This window comes from Tasmannia lanceolata, unplaced genomic scaffold (genome assembly GCF_043159265.1).
Source record: "Tasmannia lanceolata isolate RefF3 unplaced genomic scaffold, GAP_Taslan_0.1 ptg000016l, whole genome shotgun sequence".
Taxonomy (NCBI): Eukaryota; Viridiplantae; Streptophyta; class Magnoliopsida; order Canellales; family Winteraceae; genus Tasmannia; species Tasmannia lanceolata.
In genome coordinates this window covers 19,648,245-19,668,558 of record NW_027518693.1, presented here as the reverse complement: position 1 = coordinate 19,668,558, position 20,314 = coordinate 19,648,245, and the positions used below count along the sequence as shown (strand labels likewise).

The 20,314-nt window shown below is 40.7% G+C and overlaps 1 protein-coding gene across 2 annotated transcripts; it reads left to right on the top strand.

Moving 5' to 3' along the window:
* Window positions 1-3,455: 3,455 nt before the first annotated feature.
* LOC143848548 (cyclin-dependent kinase C-1-like) lies at window positions 3,456-19,470 on the top strand. Of its 2 annotated transcripts, XR_013235413.1 has the most exons (14): window positions 3,456-3,659; window positions 3,764-3,894; window positions 5,428-5,509; window positions 5,675-5,765; window positions 5,877-5,906; window positions 6,130-6,239; window positions 6,333-6,405; window positions 6,496-6,616; window positions 6,796-6,913; window positions 15,528-15,667; window positions 15,856-15,913; window positions 18,244-18,314; window positions 18,532-19,169; window positions 19,283-19,470. XR_013235413.1 is itself a non-coding variant. In XM_077357501.1 (13 exons), exons 2-13 carry the CDS (start codon window positions 3,785-3,787, stop codon window positions 19,067-19,069), a joined length of 1,542 nt encoding a protein of 513 aa, XP_077213616.1. In that variant the 5' UTR covers window positions 3,456-3,659; window positions 3,764-3,784; the 3' UTR covers window positions 19,070-19,470. The 2 variants fall into 2 exon arrangements, 1 of the variants encoding a protein (XP_077213616.1); XM_077357501.1 differs by having other exon boundaries at window positions 18,532-19,470.
* Window positions 19,471-20,314: the final 844 nt, after the last annotated feature.

Below are 20,314 nucleotides of genomic sequence, written 5' to 3'. Positions count from 1 at the left end.
AATCAATTGTTTGTTTCCTCCCCATTGACTACTTAATCTACCAGGTAACTTACCTGCATCCGAACAGTTAATTAGGACACTATCCCTACCTTACTACAGTTAAACGAGTGTGCACGGCTTGCGTCATAATAAAACTCGCTCACAAAATCTTATTCGGGCGAAGGATACTAGCAAATTTTGTTTTTGAACAGTACACTAGCAAATTCTCAAATAATAAAAATACAGTATCCCTCTGCGTTTCGTCCATCTTGTTATTTTCTTTTTCCCTCTTCCTCTTCAACCCAAAACCAGCGATTTCTTGCTTTAGATTGACTCAAATCGCGGCCTGAAAACCCTTTATGATCTCAAACGAAGTATTAATCGATATAACAAGACCAAGAATAGTCATAAGTCACGATCCCTTTTTCTCAGAGCAGAGAAAACGATCCTAATCCTATTCAGGTATTTGTTTTTCAATCGCGGTTCTCATTGTTCTTTTTCTTATGGTTTTTTGTAGTTCTATAAAACCCCTGTTTGGATGCCGGGGTTTTTTTTTTTCCTGGGATTTATGTGGGTAAAGGTAGGAGACAAAAGAGAGGACAAGCATTAATTAGAGAAAGATATTATGATGAGTGGAGAGAGAGGGTAGAGAGAGAAAGAGAGAACACCCTTTTCAAGACAAGATTTTGCTGATGTCAGCAAGAAAAAGCTGATGTGACCACTAAACCTTTACCCACACTAAAGAGTTCTTTCATTGTTTTTGAATTTAGGTTTTTATCCATTATCTACAAGAGAATAAGCAAGCGGCGTACGTTATTAACTTTCTATGACGACGAACATTCTACACAATCCAAGAAACTGAAGCCTTTTTCCTCAAATGATAAGGAAAGTCCACGTGGCACACGACAAAAGAGATTGCATGAGACAAGCATATATGCGGAAAAACACACAACGAGCAAGGGACTGGAATCAACAAAGGGATCCCTATCTCAAAAAACCAGAAAAAAAAAAATCGAAGGAACATTCTTCACCATTAAAGAAGGGCCTTAATTGCCCGTTAAAGCTAGGATTTCCAGTAAAAGAGTCAGAGGCGCTGCTAGCATCCGAAATTGGGACGGGTACGCCCTCCTTTAGAAAGTGAGAGCACTAGATGACTCGTCTGTATCGTACCGATCAACAGCTGAACAGCTCGACCAAAGTCCGTTAGTCGCACGTACCGCTTAGCCTAGCAGCACGACATTTGTATTGCTCTCCCACAACTCCGTTTTCACAGAAAGAAAGAGTAAGAGGTGCCAGACGTCATTACTCTCCTTCCCCAGACCTTACCCATCTTTGGATCACTCACACCCCATAAAGAACCCGTAGTTGAGTCCGGTAATCTAGTTACCTACCCCATTATCTTCCTGGTTCATTTATTTGGTTGAAGTCGAAATTTGATTTGGGTGTCGAAGTGTTTGTCCGGAACCAAGCCCGGACCCCCTAACCCCCTTTATCTGTGATTGTAGGTATCAAGCAAAGGTTCTCTATCAGCTGCACGATCACGGATCCGGATTTTGGCCTCATCACTAGGGGTGCAACTCGGCTCGGGTTGGGTCAGGTTGAGGCCAATCCGAACCCGACCCGAGCAACCATTTGGTCAGCCCGACCCAACCCGAGGAACCCTTTTTGCCAATCCCAACCTGACCCAACCCGAGATTTTTAGCTTAAAAAATTAAAAAATTTATTAAAAAAATTGGGTTCACTCGGGCGGGTTGCCCAAGCCCTCAACCCGAACCTGATCCAAACTCAACCAGGGTTGAGAAAACCCAACCCGAACTCAACCCAACCCAACCTTTTACCGGGTTGAACCCGTCAGCTTCGGGTTCGGGTTGAGCCCGCACAAGTTGCACCCCTACCTACTCATCACAGGGTGAGGAAAAAAAATAAAATAAAAATATTAACTAAAAAAATCTAATAATAATTCCATTTTACCAAGAGCGGAATAAGAATACTACCTCTCTAAGGGGAATTAGCATTTTGCCCCCCTTCAACTCATCCTGAGTGTCAATTCCCCTCCCCACTAATTCCGTTCATTTTTTAAACCAAACTATGGGATGATGTGTTTATGAAGGCACCTGGCCGAAAAAATGGGATTCTGTTCTCAAAATAGTAAGATTTGGAGCCCTCGCTAAATATAGAAAAATAAGTGCAAATTTTAATGATTTTTTCGTAATTCACTTTCATTAAGAATAACTGGTCTAATAAATTTACCCCGTGGAGAACAATCATGGATTATAAATTCCATGCATCCAAAAAACGGCCATCAAGAATAGCTTAGCAACCCATCTCACTCAATTTTTAACTGTTTGGTTGCCACATGCCCTGGCATTCTTAAGTATTTTCCAAGTAAAAAAAATTGCACTTTCTAGTAACCCTATGGTGTTTGGTTGCCAATCTGGCATCGAAATCTCTATAGACTACCAGACAAGTCTCAGATGTTATAACTACATGGCTGGTGACGTGGTATCATCATCCTCCAATTACTTTCCAAGTCAAATTTCTCCAAAAAGGAGGAATTTGGCTTCGAAAATTTTACTCTTTCTCAGCCCTCTTTTTTTTTTCCTATATTATTAATGACACCCTCTCCCATTGCTGTACCAGAGTGGCAACCAAACACTACTTCACAATTCTACTCGGTAAATCCTAGGTAAAGCAATTGTTTGTTTCTTCCCTATTGACTACTTATACCACTAATCTACAAGGTAACTTACCTGCATCCAAACAGTCCTACTCCCCTTAAACGAGTGGCGTACCCAAGTGTCACGGACCTTTGGTTTGGGATTAAGGTCCGTGCGGCACTTGTGTTGCCTCACAACAAGCAAGTAAGCCTAGCAAAGTTATGAGAATCAAACCTACAAAACAAACACAAATGGAGTGCTAAGTTTTCAAACACAACAAAGCAATAGGGCACACGAGTAGGCAAAATGTTAAGCTTTATTGATGATTCTAGAACAAGTTACAATATGATCATGTCAAAATGTCTACAACTCCTAAGGGTCCCCGATCACCCGTTGACTATAATGGAATCCCTGCTAGGATATGCACTAGCAATGTATCACTCGATGGCCAACTAAGATCTCAGGGTAAAGAGCTTTAGCAACCAACCCACTTAGCGGCGAGTGGCGTCCAAATATGCTATAAACAACGACTTTCCAAGACGCAATGAGACGAGCGACGTTCGGATTTTAATACCAACTACGTCCTCACTACAACATGTACATAGGCATGAGTCTTACATATTACATTGATAGACCAAGTCACGGGCCATAGGCCATGCGAACAGCGCTGGACGAAATGGCCACATGACACAAGGCTTGTGTCGTAATAAAACTCGCTCACAAAATCTTATTCGCGCGAAGTATACTAGCAATTTTTTTTGAACAGTATACTAGCAAATTCTCAAAGAATAAAAACAAAGTACCCCTCTGCGTTTCGTCCATCTTGTTATTCTCTTTTTCCCTCTTCCTCTTCCTCTTCCTCTTCAACCCAAAACGAACGATTTCGTATATTGACTCAAATCGCGTTCTGAAAACCCTTTATCATCTCAAACGATGCATTAATCGATATAACAAGACTCAGAACAGTTATAAGTCACGATCTCTTATTCTCAGAGCAGATAAAACGATCCTAATCCTATTCAGGTATTTGTTTTTCAATCGCCCTTCTCATTGTTCTTTTTCTTAGGGTTTTTTGTAGTTCTATAAAACCCTAAAGAGTTCTTTCATTGTTTTTTTTTTTAATTTAGGTTTTTATAACAAGGTTGAAAATGGCTATAGCAGCCCCCGGGCAACTCAATCTCGACGAATCACCGTCGTGGGGGTCTCGAAGTGTTGACAATTTCGAGAAATTGGAGCAGATTGGGGAAGGAACATATGGGTGCGTAAAAATGAAAAAAAAAAAAATCAATCTAATTCATTTATTGGTTTAAATTTTATGATTCTGATGCGTACATGTTATGGTGTATCTGATTAGTTACAAAGTATTTATTGTTAGGATTATGCATTTTATAATTAAAATTTATGATTATGATGCATACATGTTATGGTGTATATGATTAGTTACAAAGTAGTACTACTTTAGGATTATGCATTTTAGAATTAAATTTTATGATTCTGATCCATACATGTTATGGTGTATATTGTTAGTTACCAAAGTTGTACTGCTTTATTATTAGGATTATGCATTTTAGATTTGTCGGTGTTTGTTACTTATTATGTGTCATGTAAGTGGGTAAATGGGTTGGTGACGTGACACACCTGTGTTGAAGGAGTTGTATCTTAATGAAAATGTAGAGAATTTGTAACCAACATAGGAACTTATGTTTCAGGAGAGTCATAGTTCCTCTCGAATTGAACCGTTAGGAGGTTCGGTTGCCTCGAGTCAAGATTTTTCTCCCTCTTTTCTGTCTTTTCATTGTTTATTTGTGTTACGGCCAATTAGGCATGTAATAGATTCATGTGATTTATACTCTTGGATGTAGGGTTCTGGGGGGTTCTGAAGACTTGAGTTTGGTTATTAGTTGCATCTTTGTTTGTCCAGCAATTAGAGGATAGTTCTTGATCGTACGTTGATACATGCATAGTATGGTGTATATGAGATTGTTACAAGGTAGTTACCCTAGGGTTATGCATTTTAGGTTTGTGGGTGGAAGTTACTGATTATGTGTCATGTAACTGGGTAAATGGGTTGGTGATGTGGCAAACCCGTGTTCTTGTATTTTAGAAGCCGTATCTTAATGAAAATGCAGAGAATTTTACAGCAAAAAAATAAAAATAAATAAACTTTGTTTTCAGGCGAGTCATGGTTTCTCTCGAAATGAACCGTTAAGAGGTCCTGTTGCCTTGAATCAACCTTCTCCCCTTCTTTTCTAACCTTTTCCTTGTTTATTTGTGTTACAGCCAATTAGGCACGTACCATACGTCGTTTCATGAAACTGCTTTAGGGGTTGTTCATTAGTGTTTTTCCTGGTAGTGAGGTTGTGAATTTTCAGTGGGCTGAGGAAATCTCTTATCCGAGTTATTGTCCATTTTTGGGATTTCATCGGATATTAAAACTGAAGAAGAGTACCCAATTAGCTATCCCTTTGGCATAATTTGGTATGACATTTCATAGATATCCACTTTCAACTTCTATACATTGTTTAAAAAGGACTAATAAACCTGAAATGGGGAGGATCTAGTGTTAAACACTGCCTATCCTTGTTTATTGTATTTAGTTCTCATGGAAGACTCATATTGGGATTTTAATTTTAGAATTTATGATCCATTAGCTGATTTCATGAACTTTATGTCATATCATGGATAATTTCTTAGCTCCCTTTATAATAAAATATGTGGTTTCTTGCAGCAATTCTTGTACGGCTGTTTGATTGGATACTTTTTGTTTTCTTGTGGATTTTTCAAATTGCAGTCAGGTATATATGGCTAGGGAAATCAAAACAGGTGAAATCGTTGCTTTGAAAAAGATACGAATGGACAATGAGAGAGAAGGGGTATGTTTTGTTTCTGATTCGTAACGACTATTGTAGTTTACATCCATCGACCATGCCTGTGCATGATTACGGAAAAAAATTATGGAAGTTAGCTGTAAAGAAGTTTTTTCGGTTGAAGGGTCTGATCTCTTTAGAAAATGGCTGATCTTTTGTTTGGTTGTGCAGTTTCCAATAACTGCCATACGTGAAATCAAAATTCTAAAGAAGCTGCATCATGAGAACGTAATTCAGTTGAAAGAGATTGTTACTTCACCAGGTGATTTATTTATTTATTTATTTTGCGTTTCTTTGGTCAATAAGTGGTTAGATCTTACATGTACGTATATATCATCTATACTTAAAAATTATTCTTGGGATTGTTATCCAGGTCCTGAAAAAGACGAACAAGGAAGGCCAGGTGTGTTCAATTTCTCGTGGAATTCCTTTCAGGATGTATTCTCATTATTTCTTATTGGCTGACTATTGTTTTTAGTTAAAAATTGATCATTTTCAGAGATTATTGTGATGATTTTGTGAGCTGTTGTGTCTAAATGGTGCTTTTAAGGTTGCCTTGAACATTGCTTCTTATCATTGATTTAATGGAACTTTTTGATATTTCTATAATTTCTTGGGTATCATAGATGGTAATAAATACAAGGGTGGCATTTACATGGTTTTCGAATATATGGACCATGATTTGACGGGCCTTTCAGATTTTCCTGGCATGCGGTTCACAGTTCCTCAGATCAAGGTATCATAACTCCATATGGCTTATAGAAAGTTTAGTATACTTAACCAATAAGTTGAACCTTGATATATTTTTTTCATTTATCTTTCTTGTCAGTGCTATATGAAGCAGCTCTTGACGGGACTTCATTACTGTCATGTTAATCAAGTACTTCATCGTGACATCAAAGGTTATCATCAAATATTGGGTTGCATCTCTCGCTGGATCAGAACGCTATTTTTGAGACTGAACTGAATTTATGATGCATATTTCCATGCAGGATCCAATCTTCTAATTGATAATGAGGGAAATTTAAAGCTTGCAGATTTTGGCTTGGCACGCTCTTTTTCTGATGACCATAACGGAAATCTTACAAATCGTGTTATTACTCTGTGGTATAGGTAAATTGTTATACTCACGTTGGTTAGAGTGTGGGTTTCCAAGCAATTAATGTCCTTTCACTTTTCCAAAAAAATGTCCTTCATTTCAAAAAAATAAAAATAAAAGTCCTTTCACTCTTTCCAAGAGTCTTCACCATTTCTCCCTTTTAATTGGTTCGGGGTCATAATGCTTTGGACAGACCTCCTGAGTTGCTGCTTGGAACCACAAAATATGGTCCAGCTGTTGACATGTGGTCTGTTGGTTGTATTTTTGCGGAGCTTCTACAGGGAAAACCAATTTTGCCTGGAAAGAATGAGGTAGTTTGCTGTGTCTCCTTATTGTATAAATGGGGGATTTCAATGGTGGAATGTGTGATATGCTCTCTTGATTCCATGGTTATTAAATACAGACTAGTTGAATACAGACTAGTTGTGGGTTTACATGGGATGTGCATGATCACTTTAAGCCTGCCTTTATGCTTATATGTACATGTATGTATCATGTATACATGATACATGATCACGTTAAGCTTGCCTTTCATGCACACGTGTGTGTGTGTGTGTTTTTTTTTTAAATATGCAAGCTTCCTTCAAACTTAATTGTTTTAAAGTGTCTGTCATCTTCGCATTTCATGCAAAATGCACACCATTTCAGCACGTAAGAATCATGGGTGCTCTCCGGAGGCCCACGCACCCGTATCGGGTGCGGTTGGGTACTTTTTGGGAGCGTACAGGGTACGCCACCCAAACATCAAACAAAACGAAATTCCAGGTTTGGGTACATATCGGGTGCGTGCACACCCGGTTCGAATTAAATTGAAAATTACAGATTTACACTAGAGGGGCTGTCCCAATTAACAAGGGGGGATGAATATATCAAAATATATGTAATATATATATATATATATATATATATATATATATATATATATATATCCCGTAATTAAAACCTAGAAGTAATGTTAGATTTTGGTAAAGTAATATTTGATTTTGGTAATGTTATTGTTTTTTTATTGTTCTCCAATTAAATTGTTTGAATTCTTTAACAAAATATTTAATTTTTAATTTTTATAAATATATAATAAAATTTAAAAATATATTATATTCAGCGTACCCCCAACGTACCCGTGTCCTATTTTATTTTTTTTTAAAGAAAAAATCACGTATCCACGTACCCGTATCGTGTCGTACCCGCACCCCGTACCCGATAAAATAATGAAAGTGAGGCATTTCACTGTTCCAAATGTTATTGTATTATTTATACATAGTAAACGTCAAATACTAGTAAAGATTGGCATCCTAGGTTGAACCCACCCAGTTAATTAAAGCGGGATTACATCTTTATTGGTTTGGTCTTTATGATGAAATTTCAAGAATACTTACTATCATTCCCATTCTCCAAAATAGTTAAAATAATAGCTAGTGATAAACCATCGCACTTCAACTCTATATCCTCACTAAGGTCGAAGTCTTCCCTTCTAAGCTTCTCTTCCTCCAATGCCATCTCTAACATAACCATCATTACTCGAAGTGCACCTAAAGGAAACCCATTAATTTTTGTTGTTTGAAACGGCAACAAACTTTATTAAAAGCAAATAATAATACAAAGCTACACCAAGTGTAGTATTGCATTGTAATCAAATCATCCCTACAAGTATCACTTTTGCAGATCATTGGCCTCCCTAAGAACATCAAAACACATAAGAATCCATATCTTTACAAATATCTCCTCTGTTGAGAATATAAGCCAAATTCCTCAGACTAGTTTCTCCCTATCACCCATCCTATTTGCACTCATGGAGTTTCCGTGGATCCACAACCTCCCATTTAGCTCTTCCATGAAAATTTTATGGCTAATGAGGAGTGAAAGCTTCAACATGATTTGAGTAAAAAACAACAGTGGGACTCGAATATTCTAGAATAATGTCCCTAACTACCACCCATCCACCCACCACCACCACTACGCACGCACACACACACACACACCCCAAGAAAATCCTTCTCGCTAATGCCGACCCCCCACCAATGATACCGACTTACCTTTGAAAATGTGTTGATACCTCTCTCTTGTTCTTTATTCCTCTCTTTCTTTGTCTCTCCAAATTGGACCATGACACTGCAAAGGAGTCATCATCTCCACACCCAACCGATATTTTTAAGGTGTGTGCATTTACATCCTTCCAAAAGGTCCCCAACCGAACTTAGGAACACCCAACAAAAGCCAAGCCACTCGAGCATTGCATACCAAATCATACCATCCAACATGCAATGAAAGAAAAGTTGACTTGTAATATACACCAGTCAGCCAACCTCCCCAATTTTCTCTCATGTTTTCTTCTTTTAATACTTTAAAAAGGCTTCATCAAGTAGAAATCTTGTGAACCCAGTGCCCAAATATGACCATCGACCTACAAAATATAGACATCATCAGGAATGAGTAAAAGATTAATGACACTACAATTTCATCATCTTTGTGGTTACGATGACACTACATGCCCTCAACCCACTCTCCTCCCACTAACTCATAACAATTAGACACCTTCACTCTTTGTCGTTAATTATTCTATAGAGGCATGGAAGGAGCTTACCTAGCGAAATATTCGCTTGAAACCTAATTTTGTCCCCTTGTGCCACCTCAAACCTAATCCCCCGTACGATCTCATCATTAACTTGACAAATGGATTGCCAATTCCCCTAGGCCCACCCACCCACACACACAAAAATAAAAATAAAAAATAAAAACAAAAACAAAAACAAAAATAACAAAAAAAATTCACGAACCCCGAGGAAGTCGAGGTTTCTCATGAATTTAAAGCTCATCCAATATTCTACCCTCACTACATTGGCACTAGCTTCGAAAACCTAGGTACTTCGAGACACATTCTCAAACATATCTAGTTATAGACCCATAGGTCGAGAGAGTGGTATTCTCTATGAGAAAGGATAGGTCCCCTAGTCTTTATGGATTCTGCATGGCATTCTTCCTTGAATGCTGGGAATTCATTCATGATGATCTGATGTCAGTGTTCTTAGAGTGCTATGCTAAGAGGGGAGGGAGCTGGACATGAGCTTAGGGGCATCTTTCATTACAATCTTCCCAAAGCGGGATGGGGCATATTCTCTCAGGGTTTTCAGTAAGATCAATTTGGTGAGGGAACTTGTATGATTATTGCAAAGGTCCTTGCGCCTATACTCCGTAAGGTGCTTGTTGAAGTATCTTCAAGTGGATTGTTGAGGTAATCTTTCCTGATGATTGAGGGACTCGGGTACACCTTGCACACAGAAACTGTTACGGGCCCTAACAAGAGGAGGGGCATCTGTTTCAATCTAGAAAAGATTATCAGCCTTAGCTTTGCAGTTGTCTGTCAACAGAAAAGTGTGGAATTTAGAAAACAGTAGAAGAATCGTAGGTCTTACCTGCATCAGGCTTGGCTACATTTATTTCTTTGCTTATTTTGAAAGGTTAAGATTATACCCACAGAGCTCAGAGTAAGGCTTGGCTACATTTCCATTGTCAGAATTTTCCTCAGGGGAGTTCATGGAACCCTTCGCTCCTCCCAAAACAATTTGAGGTGGCATGCTGACTTCGATCAGAAGGGCATGAAAAGTTCTCAGGCACCATAGAGGCTCAACAAGTGAAGGAGCCACAACCTTCAAGGGAGATCCACCGATCACTTTTGACCACTTTGAGTTCAGGATCCCACAGTGCTGGTCAATTAAGTGCTATGGGTCTAGCTGCAGATAAGCAAAAGCCCCACATCCTCTCCCGTTTGACACAAATCGGGCCAAATTAAATATTGTGCGTGACTCATTGGCAGTCCTCTCCCATTGGACAAAAATCGGGCCAAATTAAATAATCTGTGCATAACTAATTGCCCGTCCTCTCGACTTGATTTTCTTGCTATGAATGAGAATGGAACTGAGAATTCACAATAGGATGAGGGTTTTGTCTTGTAACCTTTTCCATAATCCATGGATCTCTCTACATCGCAAATGCGTGGAGGAGGAGAGCCCTGACCGGTTGAACCGACAGGCCGCCGAATCAGCTTGAAGAACCCAATCCTCGCATGAGGAGGGGAGAAAGACACTAATCTCCAAACCACCCCCTGAAGTTTAATTCACATTTTCCGGATGAACTAACCATATAAATCAAACTCTACACGCCATCACTCAATGTAGTCATACAGGGGGCAAATGTGGGCTCATCAGGAATTGTTGAAATGAGGCTAACCTTCCACGAAGTCTCTGGAACCTTGGAGCTTGTTCGCCTCTCCATCGTGTTGACTTTGACACCCCCACCCAACATACACACATTTGAAACCGGAGTAGGAGAGCAGGTCAGACTTGCCCCAAAAAATTTTGTTTAGGACGTAATATTGACACATGTCACTCGCCTCCATCAGCCGAGAGGACGCGTGTTCGGAGTCATTATTGCCTTTCTTAACATTTATTTTCTATTTCTTTTGCTCATCTTCACAAGTGATGGAGTCCTTTTGGTTTGTGGAAGGTTTTTTACGCTCCGTGTATTGAGTGCTAACCTAAACATCTATCATTACTTGATAGATTTGGAACTCGCCTCATGTGTAGGATTGTGGGAAAGACAATTCTTCCCGTAACTTCCCCTAAGACCCTTGCTTGGAATTTTGAACTTCTCACGATGCACGAGATATCAAACAATGGCGCTCTAGAATTCATTTTGTAAGTTTGATCAAAATTACGGTGTGCCATGACATCACTGCCTCCACCACTTATTCCGAGGGAGCGAACAGATGAGCTCTCTTCACCGCCGTTAATCAGTCACCTCTACCGTCGTCGACTACCGCCCGGTCATATAGATCTTTCGCCGGAAGGGATCTGATGACCTCCTCCGAACCTTTTCACTTCACTTCTAACTGTGATCAGGTAGACGGACACCATATGATGCCGACCAGGAGGCCCACCATCGAATGAAGAGCTTGTCCCCCTATGGTCATAACCCTAACCCTAGGGTTATCAAGAATTACATCAACAATAGAAGCTTCATCGACTTCTATCACCTTCTCGAAAGTACTGATGATTGCTCTGAACGAAGCCTCTACCCGGAAGTGGAGAGGTACCTCCATAATCACAATCCAGATGGACTCCGCTCCTGACCGCCAAACTGGGTACCACGGGTTGTGGCTCTCCAGAACTCCACCTCTAGCATCCCTACCCATCTTGCACACTCGTGAAGCTTCTTTTCGAACTTTAAACAAAAAGGCTCCTAAGCCTAGGCCTTTAACCTTCACTTGGTTCTGTGTCACCCATCTTCTAGCCGCTCATTTAACGATTTTCTCGGGTTCCAGGACATACCCAAAAACTTCTCCAATCAAACACCGTCTCAGATTTTTGCTCTTTTCCTCCACTATTGATGGATCCGTGACTATCACAGGTTCCTTTCCCCGGTAAGTTACTTTGGCAAAAGGGAGATGCTTTTCACTTGTGTCCTCGTTTCCATCTCTGGCGTCGCTTCCAACACCTACCTTGTTGCTACATTCTCAAATCTCTGTCCATCTTTTTCTTTTCCTGTTGAGCTTTGGTCTTCAGTTTTATCGACATCTCCTTGTTAGCCCTTGATCAGAACTTGGAATAGATTTTACATCTATTACGGAAGCTGAAGTTTCAATACTTGCACTTAGAGCAGCTCCAGTCTCCTTTGTTTTCAAGTCTTCTATTTGTTTTGATCTTTTCTTTGCTCTTTTGAATCCTTGACATCACCTTCTCCAGTTTCTCTCCAACGCTTCTATTCGTTTGTGCTTATCTTCCTTTGCCAAGTCATCCAGATCGGCAACACACACACACACACAGAGAGAGAGAGAGAGAGAGAGAGAGAGAGAGAGAGAGAGAGAGAGAGAGAGAGAGAGAGAGAGAGAGAGATGTATTTCTTCTTTATTTCAACCTTCAATCTTCTCTTTCCTGCTCTTGCTTTCAATTTCTACTAAAACTGGCTTGGACCGTGGCAATCACACCAACATCATTTGATTGAACCTAGCCATTGATCTAACGGTCAGATCTGATTGAAACTTTAGGATTTTCCCCTAAGCCATAACTGACAAGCATACTCAAATCTCAGCCTGATCCAGTGGTGACATTATGATCTATACTCAAGTCTATATTCGAGTATCGGCGAGTCTTGTAATTGTGAGTTGTGACCCGATCATTCTCACATTTTGATATTATTTTTTAATGGTATTTTTCTGCCACCTACTAGAATCTTGAAGAGATCCAAAGGTCAGATATTTGCCAATCGATTAGGACAGTTGCTTAATTTAGTCATTTTCTCTAATTTTGAAAATCCCTAGTTAATTCTCTTGAAATCCTTAGACTGGATTCCATCTAGTTAACTCTTAGAAATCCATGCACATTATTTCAAATCCTCAAATCATTCCATTACTAGAAATATCCGACATCTGTCCAACTTAGGCAATCCTGGTCCAGCTGGTGTGGGGGTCTCATTTGGATCATACTAAGGCTTCGAGAGTAACCTACTTTGGTTTGGACGGGGTTATTGATTCCAACATGGATGAACTTATGGCCATGTGGGTTAGCGTCAAGTTCTGGGCACACCTTTTGCCTGCGCACCTGAAAATCGAAGGTGACACTAGGAATGTTATCCAATAGCTGAACAACTTGTGTAGCATCCCTTGTAGATTCCTTGATTTGATAGTTGAGATCGTGGTTTGCCTCTCCGGGAAATATATCCTTCCAAAAATGTGGTGGTCGGTGAATGGAAGGGTGGATGAGCTCACGGAAGAGGGAGTGTAGTTATCAGTTTTGATTACTTTCGATGTACACCCCTTGGCCTCGGTGTTCCTTTTCCCTTAGGCTCTGTTAGTTGATGTATTTGCCGCGAAAATTTGGAGGAAACTACTATCCAACCACATTTCCTTCTTTTGCGTCTTTCCCAAGCGGAAAGCAGGCAGAGGCAAAGGAAATCTCTCTCTCTCTCTCTCTCTCTCTCTCTCTCTCTCTCTCTACGCCGTTCGATTCTCCTCTCCCACTGCCCTCTGCTCCTCTCTCCCCTCTCCTGTTGTCGTTGCTTCTCACCGTCGCTGCTCGCAAATGCCACTCATCGTCATCGGGGCATCACGCTTGCCATTGGTTCTCACTTAGTCTCTCTCTCTCTCTCTCTGGTTTTTTTCCCTTCATTCCTGACAATAGAACACCCCTTTTCTCTCTTTCTTTTCTTTCCGTTATCTTTTTCTTTTCTTTTTGCCACTTCATATCCTCAGGTTTTCCGACCTGAGGAACGAAAGTGAACATAACCTTAGGGTCCGTTTGAATGTATGTAATGTAGAAATAGAAGCATAAGGAAGATTGATTCTCATTTCTTTACGTTTCTTCTTGATTTGAGAAGAAAGTCAAACAGTAAAAACTGGCTTTCATTTGGAAAATTTACAGTCGACAAGGCGACAAGGACGGTCATGTGAATAGTAAATGACAACTGAACAATGCTAGGAAAGGGAAAATGTCCTTTTACTTTGATTTTCTCTATTTCTAGTGCAACCAAACAGACCCTTGAGTTCATTTCTCCATTTTTTTGAATATATCTATCCACTGTTGATAAAAGGCCGAGTGCTCTTAGTCTCAAGCATAATGCGTGAATGTTTTCAACATAAGCCACGGTTGAGTGCACTGGAAACCCTTTTGGGAGTGATCCCTCTTGCTCACAGTTGAGTACACTGGAAACCCAAGTTGACTCTCTTGATTTGGCAAGAGCCGGCTGGATGAAATACAACTCAACTCAACTCAACTAAGCCTTTGTCCCAAACTAGTTGGGGTCGGCTAATGAATCCTTTAGAAAATTTTCATGAAGAAGGTGAAAGGATATACCCGGCTCAAATTAAGTAAGTCTAATCCTGACACTAGTTGGGTTCGTCTACATGGATCATTTTCTTCCATTCTATCCTATCCAAGGTCATGTTCTCTGTTATGTTCCTAGCCCTCAAGCCTTTCCGTCTTTTCTACCCAAGTTGTTTTCGGTCTGCCCCTACCTCTTTTTACTCCATCAACTTGGCACGAGTCACTTCTTCTCACTGGAGCATCCAAGGGCCTACGTTGGATATGCCCAAACCATCTTAAGCGGTTCTCTCTCATCTTCTCCTCAATTGTTGCCACCCCCACCTTTTTACAGATGTCGTCATTTTTAATTCAATCTAAGCTTGTGTGGCCACACATCCATCTTCTAAGCATTCGCATCTCCGCTACACTTATCTAAGCCGGCTGGATGAAATATGGCCTGTTTTTCTCAACCCATCACCCAGTTAATGACCGGGTCGAGTTGGCTCGGGCGAGTAGTGTTGAGGAGCTCTATTTTTGAACTATGATCTAAGCTATTCAATTCAAATTTCATCTCCAAGCCAACAACCACCAAATTCCTGTTCGCAGCTCTTATATTGCAGTTAAATTGGAGGTACATGATTTTACGCTCCCATATCCTCCTTCCCGTTCCTCTTATCTTTACTATGACTGACCCCCCTTTCACTTTCCAACCATTGAAACAGGTTATGAAGAACGTCCACATTGTCACTGAATCATTTTACTGGTTTCTTCAGTTTTGACATTTGAGGAAACACATTGCATGACCAGTCCTTCCATATGGTGCTATTATTCACTGTAAATTGATTCTTTCTTGTGTTGAATTGGGTGAATATTTACAGATAGGCTTCTTCTTTTTTCTTTTTTCTTTTTGAAGGGTAAAAGGTTACATTACAGATAGGCTTCTTTATGTGCCGATTTTCTCATTTGTTTACTTGTACCTAAGATAACTTTGATATTTTGATCTAAATTTGACATTTTGCCATTGTTCTTTTCGGACCTTTGTATGGCTTTCTTTATGCTGATTTCTACACTATTAATTTCCTGTAAACCTCACAATGAGAAGTTTAATAGTGCCCTTTCTGTGCTTCCGTAGCCTGAGCAGTTGAACAAAATTTTTGAGCTCTGTGGAGCTCCTGATGAATTCAATTGGCCTGGGGTTTCCAAGATTCTTTTGTATAACAATTTTAAGCCATCAAGACCAATGAAGAGACGAGTCAGGGAGGTTTTCAAACAGTAAGTAGTCTTATATCGTTCATTTGTGTGCTTGGGTTATCACTGACTCTCATTTTCCATTTTGGGGTGTTTTAGTTTTATATAGTGTTTCTCTGTACACATTGAATTTGTTGAAAGTGAACAGGGGTTTTATTTGTCTCTTTTTTTTAATCTGAAAAGTTGTACACACTTTTTTTTTCACTCGACAGTTTTGACCGCCATGCTTTGGAGTTACTGGAAAGGATGCTAACTCTAGATCCATCCCAGGTATTGTTTTTACATGAACTCATTTTAAATGAATAGCTTTCTCTCTAGATCCATCCCAGGTATTGTTTATACATGAACTCATTTTAAATGAATAGCTTTCTTGTATTAATACTCATGTAATTTAATCCATGTCACCTGCCCTCGTTTTGGACACAAAGATGACGTGTTTAACCTGAAAATATATATGCTGAAAATTCAGTGGATAATCAAGGACTAGAGTACTGGTACATACAATAATTGCAATGTTGCAGTTTCTGGTTACTCCCCGACCCCATATATGGCTTTATGTTTGCCTCTTGAATTTTAGGCTTTATACCTTGTCTGAAACTTTTTTGCTCATTATGCTTCAACTGTTGTGCATAGCAGCCTCTACAGTTTAAGGCCATGTTTGACTATGCTGAAAAATACTTTTATGAAGAAATTCAGGGAAAATTAAGGCCATGTTTGGCTATGCGGAAAGAACTTTTATAAAGAAAATTCAGTGAAATTTTTCCAGTAAAAAACACAGCTGTAGTGTATGGGTTGCTTCTTTCAAGGTTTTTTGATGAACTTTTATTTACCTGAAAATCAACTTTTTCCTAAAAAATTGGGTTACCAAACTTCTGGAAATTTAATTTTCATGGATTTTTTTTTCAGTTTAGGCAAATATACCCTAAGCATTAAACTTTTTTGCACATCATGCTTTGACTGAAGTACACTGCACAATTCTCTAAAGACCTGCTTTTGATAATTCACATATTAGTGAACTTGAACCTTATTTCTAGAAAATGTAGGAAACTTGTGCTTTAGGTTTTGATGCTCATGCATAGACTGTTCCACATTCACTTGCAACATTCTCGTATTTTTTCTTGCCTTCCTTTTTTTTTCCGATTGCTATCAAGTCCCTTCGAAATCTTGAGTGAGGTGACTTTTTTTTTTTTTTTTGAAAATTGACATTTATTATTCCAAAGAGTGCCAAATAAGGGCAAGCCGTTCCCTAACAGGCTATAACAGTACCGCCCCTTTCACACAGTAAGATTAGCTTACATATCCGTTATATGCTATCCATCCCCATTCCCCATTACATTACCCAAAAGCCTAACTTGTATCGAATCTAAACAAAAAGTGCCAAATTTGTGGGCCCCACCAAGACAAGATCCATGTCCGCCATACCAGACAGACTTATCCACCACATTCCAGCTGGAGAATTCGATTTTCAAAAATCCCACTCGAAGACTTAAAGCTATTGTGCGCCCCTAACCGTGCACGATAGCTAACAACCCGTCTTCACCACCTGATCTCTGGCAGCCTCCACCTCGCACCACCACCAAGCTCCGGCGAACCCCGTTAAATCTGGCAACATAGCTGTTTCTACACCAATCTCCTCCATTTCCTACTTCCACTAACCCTAAAAAGTCAGAATCCGACGACCTCCATTACCGCTGACCACCAAGCCCAACCTCAGGCCACCTCCCATGATCTTGAGTCTGGAACCCACGGCCTCCTACAATCAGATCCGGCAACCCCATTGCTAAATTCGGCAAGCCATGGCCTTCCACGATTCCATATCTGGAAACCCACGAGCCTCCCACAACCTCCACGGCCTTCCACGATTCCATATCCGGAAACCCACGGGCCTTCCACGACTCCAGATCCAGCCTTATGGCCTCCATGGCCTCCACAGCTCCAGATCCAGCCTTATGGCCTCCATGGCCTCCACAGCTCCAGATCTGGCCTCCACGGGAGAGTCACTCTCCAGATCCGGCTTCCACGGCTCTAAATCCGGCCTCCACAGAGGAGCCACGGCCTTCTACGGCTCCAGCTCTGGCCAACATCACGGTTGTGTGTGTGTGTGTGAGAGAGAGAGAGAGAGAGAGAGAGAGAGAGAGAGAGAGAGAGAGAGAGAGAGAGAGAGAGAGAGGCCGGCTCCCCTCCCTCAAGCGATGTCACCTTTGGAAAACAATCATATCTCTATTTGGGGCCATCTATAAGTTTTGGGGATTTTCAAGTTCATGTTGTGCTTCTGGAAAGCTCTGACCTGTGGGATTTCGACAATCAACTTCCCCATCTGTGTAACCCTGTGCATTTTGTGGTACATCTGGTATGACTCAACCTCTTTGATATTTGATAGTTTACCGGAAGATGCAACATGTGATGCATAATTTTCAAATGACGAAATGCAAATGGAATAAGTTAAGTACTATAGCGAAACCTCTCTACTCTTCGCCTTTTCTGAGCTAATTTTATGCAGTTGTAAGCCCACCACATTATTTGTGTAATCTGCATATATTTGTATTCTGTAGATCTAGTGAATGGTTCACTGACTAATTACCTTACCCCCTTATATGTAGAGAATATCCGCCAAGGATGCACTCGATGCCGAGTACTTCTGGAATGACCCTTTACCTTGTGATCCCAAGAGGTTTGGCTGCCCCTATATCAGGACTTATTCTGTTAATAAAATCATGTGTAAATCTTTCTAATTGCTCTACTTCCAAATGTGTTCTATCATCTCAAAAATGAATCATATAGTGTACACACCAGACAGAATCACAATTCAGTGGTTTACCAGAATTGATTTACCGGCAGTAAAATTTCAAACTTGTAATTCCTGATCAATAATCATTCTTTGATCCCAGCTTACCCAAATATGAATCATCACACGAGTTCCAAACAAAGAAAAAGCGCCAACAACAACGCCATCACGAAGAAACAGCAAAGAGGCAGAGACTACAACATCCACAGCAGCATCAACGCCTCCCTCCCATCCAGCAGACAGGACAAGCTCATCCTCAGCTCAGACCGGGGCCCAACCAGCCCATCCATAATTCCCAACCTCCGGTGGTGGCGGGACCAAGCCATCACTATGGAAAGCCCCGAGGACCTTCCGGGGGGGCAAACAGATTTCCACAGAGTGGAAATCCAAGCGGGGGATACAACCCAAATCGTGGAGGTCAAGGTGGAGGTTACAGTGGTGGGCCATATCCTCCACAAGGACGCGGGCCCCCATATGGTGCAAGTAATATGCCCAACACAGGTCCTAGAGCGAGCAGCAGTTATGGAGTTGGCGCTCCAGATTACCCCCAAGCGGGCCCATATGGTGGTACTTCAGGCACTGGCCGAGGCCCCAACATGATGGGGGGCAATCGCAATCCGCAGTATGGCTGGCCTCAGTAATAGTTGAACTTATTGACATAAGCTTTTTATGGTGACCATGGCAAAGGGAGGATCAACAATGTTCAAATTAGAGACCTCCTGCTCAAAACATCCATGGCAGGTAAGGGACTCTTGAACGCAGTTGGTTCCTTTGGAGTGAAAGTTTTTACATTATCAAATGATTAGTAGGCCTTGGAAACACTGATAAATGGTTATGGAATCCGCTGTATGCAGGCACATATAGACGATGAAATTGTCTACAAACCCAACTATGTCAATAGATTATGGAATCCACTGTATGCAGGCATATTTACCCTTTATTTGTTGGGTTCTATATTAGAGATTTTCTCTGTAGTTTTCTCTTATTGTTGTTTACTATCATAAATTGATTCTCTTGAATGGAGTGAATTTTTTAACCAATTTATTACATTTCTTTGTTTTTTAACCAATATTAGAGATTCACCCTCTTTTCTTCCCCGGGCCACCCCCCTCTAGTGTATTTATGACGACTGCAAGGGGCTGGCCCGAGGAGGACAGGGGGTGAATGTATCATTTCCCTTCTCTGAATATTGGAAAACCCTTGCAGAGGTGGTCCACATGGTGTTGGTCCCATGCCGAATGGAAAAGGCTTGATGGATCAAGTACGTAGGATCATCCAATTAAGGTGTTCTGAACAGCATTTGGCTGAGATCTGCTGATTTGATCGGCAATTATAAGTACGGCCAAATGCCATTAACAAGCCTTGATCGGATGATCTTAGGACCTTCATGTTTAGGGTTCTTCAAAGAAAAGCTAAACCGTTGATTTTTGTATTCCTGGGTTGCCTTGTTTACAAGATCAACGGTCTTGATTTCATATGTATTTCCTACGGTGCCCCTTGTGGGACCAAAAATTTGTCTTTAACCTAACAATTAAGGGCAGTGATATTTTGCCCCCCCCCCCCCCCCCAAGAGATACCGTTAGGATTAGGGTTGCAACTTGGGCTGGGTTTTACCCGGCCCGCGTCAACCCGACACGAAAAAGGGCAGGGCCGGGTTTATAGATCTCAGGCAAAGGGTAGGGCCGGGTTTCACATTCCGAAACCTAAGTGGAGTAGTGAAAATATCTTCCTTTCTTACGAAGAAACCGCTAACTTTATAATACCATGCGACACGTGGAGTAAAATCTTCCGTACACATGTAAGTATCTTAATGAGAGTTCCGTTTTCCTTAAAAAATGACGATTGGTGGGACGCGTGGACAAAAAGCCGTTAAAGAGGACCAATTC

Excerpts from the sequence above, each read along its gene's own strand:
- LOC143848548 (XM_077357501.1), top strand. The coding sequence starts at position 3,785 with ATGGCTATAGCAGCCCCCGGGCAACTCAATCTCGACGAATCACCGTCG. Across the intron at positions 15,914-18,243 it reads TAACTCTAGATCCATCCCAG|AGAATATCCGCCAAGGATGC; the intron begins GTATTGTTTTTA and ends CCTTATATGTAG. Across the intron at positions 18,315-18,531 it reads TTACCTTGTGATCCCAAGAG|CTTACCCAAATATGAATCAT; the intron begins GTTTGGCTGCCC and ends CTTTGATCCCAG.